We start from the raw sequence: 6,518 nt of genomic DNA, 5'->3' as shown, positions 1-6,518 counted from the left end.
CAATAACAAGCAAAGATGAATCAAGTCAATTACATTGTAGAGTTAAATCTTAATGTAGTAATGAAAATTTGTACCAAGATTTATAAATGAGTGCATAAAGATTTTATAAGCATTTAGAATGAACAAGATATGCCTATAGGATTTTCGAAAAAGGGGCATAACTAGCCTCGTCCCCAAAAAAATATTCATCTGATATTATTGGATGTACATGTAATTGATCAAAGCGACCTTGACGAGAGGGTCAGGATTATTTGGTTGAGCAAGCTAGATAGCCATGCATTCATCAAGCAATAACAGGTCACTACTTATACATGTATCATGAATTAATGGACCCTGGCCTTTTGACACTTGTGACTATGAAAATGATCAAGGTCATTCATCTAAACTAGAGATCCTAAGAGGGTCTTGGCGTCCACCATCGTACCATCTTTATCAGTGTATTAGCGAAGAAATATGATGGGGAAAATACTGTAGCCCAGGGACCCACTCACTATAAGTCAGCAACGTCGAGTGTGGTCAGTAGCTGGATGGAAGGCGGCCCACACATTACATTTGGTGGCAGGTCAGTGACCTTTTGATCATGTAAGGCAGATCCCGGTGGTTAGGGAAGGTGCCTTGATATACAGGGAGGACCTACAGCATTCCCCAGGCCAAGTCTCAGGGTTAGACTTATCGGAGGGGGGAGTAGTGTCTCAGGATTAGACTTATCAGTGGGGGGAGTAGTGTATCAGCTAAGCAATATGAGGGGAAAATACTGCCTTACTTGCAAGCTAGCTTTTCCAGTGATGCTGTATAATCCTGTACTTCTTGATAAATATTGACAACAAAAATAAAATGTCAAAATTCAAGATGGCTGTCTGGTGGCCATCTTGTTTTCCCAATCAGTCTCAAACTGAAACATGCATAATGACAGACCACTGGGAACCTACATGTGAAAATTGAGAAATATCACTACAGTTCTTTCTGAGAAATAGAGCTAGCAAGCTTTAGTTTTCAAAATTCAAGACCGTCACCTGTCAGCAATTTACGTTTTATGATCAGTCCAAATATTAGATATGGGGAACCTTCATGTGAAATTTGAGAAAAATATAAACACTCAAAATTTGAGATGGCTGGCTGTCAGCCATTTTAGTTTTCGTATCAGTCCTAACCTTAAATATGCACATTTCCGGACAATGGAGAACCTAAATGTGCAATTTGAGAAAGATCAGTTCAGTACCTTCTTAGGAATAGCGCTTACAACCTAAAACTCTTTATTATTCAAGATGATCACCTGTCAGCCATTTTGGTTTTCTGATCAGTCTCTAACTAAGGACCATACCATGCCATCATGTGAAATTTGAGAAAGATCTTACCTGCCCTTCCTGAAAAATAGCAATAAATTCTCTAAATTTAAGATGACCATCTGTCTGCTATCTTAGTTTTCCGATCAGACCCAAAATTTGTAATGAGAAACTAGGGACCATCGCTAGCATTCATGTGGAGTTTGAGAAAGATCCCTAAAGTTCTTACTGAGAAATAGTACTAACAAACTTTAACTCTCAAAAGTCAAGATCTTGGTTTACTGATCAGCCCAAAAATTTGATTTGCCCATCAAGAGATCTAGACCTTCATGCGAAATTTGAGAAAGATCCTTCGTGCACTTCCAGACTGACCACATACGGAGGGAGATTTGAACAGCTCACTATCTGATGATGGTGGGCGAAAAAAATGATTGTCCTTCACCACAGCAAGGCCAAATACAAGGTTTCTAGGCCTCACAGTTAGTTTAATGAATATTTCAACAATTTCACTCTTGTGATATTGAATGCGGATCCGAATCATCATTTTGAACAACCTAAAGTAGCTTCTAGTCAACAAGCTATAGGATATCTTTAAAAAAATAAGTTTGATATATTTTACAACAATTATGAAACAAGTTATAACATAATAATCACTCTTGTTGGCTCAGATGGTAGCGTGCAGGGTGTCTTAAATGTGAGAGAAAAATGGAGTACCTACAGAGTACCCACCTAGTCTGGCAGGTGACCCCATACCTTTTCAAGTCCAATCAAGAAAGTGAAATGCAAGTATGTACTATCCACTGTGTCACTAGCACTTGAAGGTCATAAGTTGTGAGCTGATAATCTCTCCATATTATAAAAATATATGTATATGGTTTAAGGATTAACATGAATATATTTTTCATGTTATGGAGCGGTTTATGATGAGAGTACACTCCGTTTTTTTGTGTTATAGTTCCATAACATGAAAAATATATTCAAGTTAATCCTTATAATTTAATCTACTATACACAATCCCTGTGGAAATCCACTTTTATTGATGGACTCTTTTCTCTTGGAAATTATTGCGCTGCTGTATCAGCCAATCAAAAGCGACGTTACAAACAGCGTCGTCATTTTTTATGTTATTGGCTGATAACATAAATTTTTAAGCCAATGAAAATGCTTGTTACAAGCAAGATTCAATTATTCAAAAATAAACATGAAACAAAACAAATTTAGAAAATATGCTTGAATCATGATCACAGGTAAAAAAAAAAAAATCACATAATATATTTAACAGTTTTGACTAAGAGTTTGTTCATTCTCTGGTGTAACCATGGCAACATTATTTGCGATTCTTGTAAGCAATGGCTGTATCTTGTCTTCATCAAGGTCGCTGATCCACAAATCCGTCAGATATTTGTCCATGAAATTCTTCTGACTAGTTAGTTCCTCTGCCTGCTTATTTGTATGGACAATCTGAATAAACAGCACATCTTTATATGGGGCGTTATCACCGTCACAGTAACCATGCAGAAGGAGAGCAGCAAATGGAGATAATGATTCGAAATTGTCCAGAATGACACCTTTCCCTGCGGATTGTCCAAAAACATACTGAAGCTTTTTATCTAGTTCTTTCTTATCTTTTGCAGCACTTTCGTGTTTGAGGTCATTTTTAATATGTATACACGATTCCTGGCTCCCTAGGGATCTGTTAAACAGACCAGAGTAAAGGGTTAGCAACTGTCTAGCTAAGCATTCTGCAGTGGGCGACTCTCCGTGCTGGTTTTCGGGGACAACCATCATCAATACAGCAGGAGCTGCAGGGTTTGGCTCCACTATCATGGGACGGAGCATGCCAAAAACTGTCCTCCAAAAATTCCTGTCTTGTCCTGGAAATTTCATTTTAAATTCCATAAACTTGTCTTGAAAATGTTCAAAAGAAATTCTGGTATTTTCATCTGGATCCAGATTACCTTTAAAAGGGTCTTCATTGCTGATTGGAGCATATGGCACATAATGATAAAGGATGCAAGCTAGAACCACCACCACCACAATTCCAAGAGCATTAATGAACATGCTAGATTGACTCTGTGCTTGGCTAGATCCTGTGCTTGTTTTCTGAGCAGAACGACTCTGTTTGGTATTGCTTCTTCTAACAGGTGATGGACTTTGTTCAAAGCTAGAATTGCTTGAAAATCCTTTGTCAGATTGTGGACTGCCAGCTGGTGAACGTGTTTTGCGTGATTTTTGAGGAGAGAGAGATCCTCCCTTGGACGACTTTGACACATCCACAACACCAGGTGAAGGGGATTCTTTCAACGGAGATGTAGATTCTCGTTCCTCTTCTGCAGAACTTGAATCATAGTTGTTTACCTTTTCATCCTTTTTTCTTATAGGTGCCCTTGGTGACGGACCCTTATGTGGAATTTTTTTCCGCAAATTGTATGGGGAACCACCCTCATCACTAATCGAAGCCATGGATCTTGGTTACAATCTTAACTTCCTGGTAGCTGCCCTTAACACCTGAACAAAATCAAGTTTACGAAAATAAGCATTAATAGTACATGTAATACAGTAAATACACGTAGTTAATACAAATGTCAACATAAGATCAACAAATTTAAATGAAACATTTATTTCTGAGGTATAGTCAATCACCATAAACATATTTTCTTTCAGACATTTAGATTATCAGTGTTACATGTAATTTCACTTGGACTGCTTTCCATATGGAAACAAACAAAACAAGAGGCCCAAAGGGCCTTTATTGTTTACCTGGAGATTTTTTTACTCCAAGATCTTGTTACTTTGATTCTTTAACCCTTTCAAAAAGGTTGGTGCATTTGTTATTTTGTCGTGCTGTCCTGGCAAAGCCTTGCTGTCCTGGCAAAGCCTTGCTGGCTATCTGCTGTGTCTGTACTGTCAGTCCTGTCGTGCGTGTGGTTACATTTCTACAATATGTCCCAAATAGTAGCCGTGTTAGTGTCTGAATAGCTTATTTCGTTTCTTTATGTATGTTTTTGTGTTCTTTACAATAATGTATTGAATACTATCTGTGAGTTGTTCATTTATCAAAACCCTGGAACCCCAAACTCAATGAACCTGGGTAGCAAAGCTAGGACTCGCTTAGGAATAATTAATATTAATACCCAGCATCCTCTGCCCCGGTTATATTAATACCCGGCCTCCTCTGCCCCAGTTATATTAATACCCGGCCACCTCTGCCCCGGTTATATTAATACCCGGCCTCCTCTGCCCCGGTTGTATTAATACCCGGCCTCCTCTGCCCCGGCCATATCAATACCTGACCTCCTCTGCCCTGGCTATATCAATACCCGGCCTCCTCTGCCCCGGTTATATTAATACCCGGCCTCCTCTGCCCCGGCCATATTAATACCTGACCTCCTCTGCCACGCAATATGTAAACAAATTCTCTCATCGTTAGTAAGCTACCTTATCGCAACTAGGCAATATATAAAAAAATCTCTCGTCATCATAAAGCTACGTAATTTCGCAGCTAGGACTTGCTCCTACTACACTTGTAAACATACAAGTTTCAACATATTCCGTCATCTATTTTTTACTTCATCTCAACTGTCTTTACGGCTGAAGCCTTTCCAAGAGTAAGCACAGGAGCCTGAAGTTCTGTCAAAAATGAATAATAATAGTAATACCCAAAAAATAAATATACCTATTATAATTGCTTTAAATATTTTTAAGCATATTATAGGTATTTTTTTGGTATTACTTTTATTATTCATTTTTGACAGAACTTCAGGCTCCTGTGGGACAACTTGACTAATACACGGTAGTCTAGTAGAATCATAGACTTCTCAGCACCAGGTAAAGTTGGTACTTGGACACCTCAGCACTTATATTTTCAGAACTTGGTGAACTCGGCACTTTTTGAACTTGAAGACAAGTCGGTACTTATTTCTTCCAGTTTAATTGTTAAGTTATTGAATCTGATATCCCTGAATCTATAATTGGTATTCAGTGTCATCATAATTTGTGATAATAATGTTCAAATTCATATATAGGTCTTTATAGCTATATAGCTCAACCGGCAGAGTGTACTGGACCTGATATAAAGGGAATAACTCGTTGAAACTGGTATGTCTCTTGTGGAAACCGACCACCATCATATTTCCTGTAGGTTAGCAGATGAAAATAGGTTGATAACTTCAATCATTTTCCTTTAGAATAGTTAAAATTTAAAGGTAATGATTTCTAAAAACGCTGCACCACACAATGGAAAAATGTTCCATCTATTTTGGTAGCATCACGTTATGATGCATGCAAAGTCATTCGTGGACGCTTATTCACTATGTTTTATACATACTCCACTGAACATTTTATTTAGAAGTATATAAGTGCCGAGGTGTCCTAGTGAAAATGCCGAGGTGACCACAAAACAGTGCCGAGGTGTCTCGAACCGAAAGTGAACACAGGTGCTCGGGTTCTGGAATATATGTGATATATTATCGCACCCCCATATATTCCAGAACCCGCACACATGTGGAGATGACCTGTTACCGTCTAGTCCTAACACATACGGTCTACGTCATAAGTTTGTAAGGTTTTGAGAAAGAACATACAACTACCTTTGTACTTACCGGAACCGCTGCACGAGGAAGCGACTAATAAAATAACCGGAAATGAAATCCGGATATTTATTTTGTTTTATAAACCAGGGACGTATAATGTACTGTCCCTGTATAAATAATAAAAAAAAATATATATATATAACCGCAACTGATTATTATTAGTACAATATATTAATATGTAATATTTCGAAGATGGTTTTATTTTCAAAAGAAAAATGCCACATAACCCAGTTCTTCAAACACATAACATAATCAATATAAGGAAAGTGAAAGTGAAAGTAGAAGGTGACTATGCGGATCTAGATGTAACTGCCATTTTGTTAATTGGAGCACATGGTTTTGTTACGTACGTATACATATATGCTTTACTGATGTGGGTATATGTTTATGCGTGCTATGACCCATATCAGTATAGCATATGTATATTAGACATTTGTAACGAACCCATGTGACCGGAGAAGAGACGTACTATATGATACTGCTGGCTTGATATGTCTCAGATCTGATTGGAGGTACCATAGCTCAGAAACGTACACATATATACACTACTGGCTTATAGTATGTCTCTACATAGCTTCAGTATTTGTGCATGTATCTGAACGTATACTGACAGTCAATTATAAAATGTGAATATTAAAAAAAA

At 37.8% G+C, this 6,518-nt stretch overlaps 1 protein-coding gene across 3 annotated transcripts; it reads right to left on the bottom strand.

Annotated features, from left to right (window-relative positions):
- Positions 1–2,498: 2,498 nt before the first annotated feature.
- LOC110456136 (torsin-1A-interacting protein 2-like) lies at positions 2,499–5,916 on the bottom strand. Of its 3 annotated transcripts, none has more exons than XM_021506704.1 (2): positions 5,885–5,916; positions 2,499–3,791 (listed from the first exon to the last, which is right to left on the bottom strand). In XM_021506704.1, exon 2 carries the CDS (start codon positions 3,744–3,746, stop codon positions 2,559–2,561), a length of 1,188 nt encoding a protein of 395 aa, XP_021362379.1. In that variant the 5' UTR covers positions 3,747–3,791; positions 5,885–5,916; the 3' UTR covers positions 2,499–2,558. The 3 variants fall into 3 exon arrangements, with proteins under 3 accessions (XP_021362379.1, XP_021362378.1, XP_021362377.1); XM_021506703.1 differs by having other exon boundaries at positions 5,873–5,905; XM_021506702.1 differs by lacking the exon at positions 5,885–5,916 and adding an exon at positions 4,044–4,252.
- Positions 5,917–6,518: the final 602 nt, after the last annotated feature.

The sequence above is a fragment of the Mizuhopecten yessoensis genome, unplaced genomic scaffold (assembly GCF_002113885.1).
Source record: "Mizuhopecten yessoensis strain PY_sf001 unplaced genomic scaffold, ASM211388v2 scaffold8537, whole genome shotgun sequence".
Taxonomy (NCBI): Eukaryota; Metazoa; Mollusca; class Bivalvia; order Pectinida; family Pectinidae; genus Mizuhopecten; species Mizuhopecten yessoensis.
Note: the sequence above shows the minus strand (reverse complement) of the source record. Positions and strands in the feature narration are given on the sequence as shown.

Excerpts from the sequence above, each read along its gene's own strand:
- LOC110456136 (XM_021506704.1), bottom strand. The coding sequence starts at position 3,746 with ATGGCTTCGATTAGTGATGAGGGTGGTTCCCCATACAATTTGCGGAAA.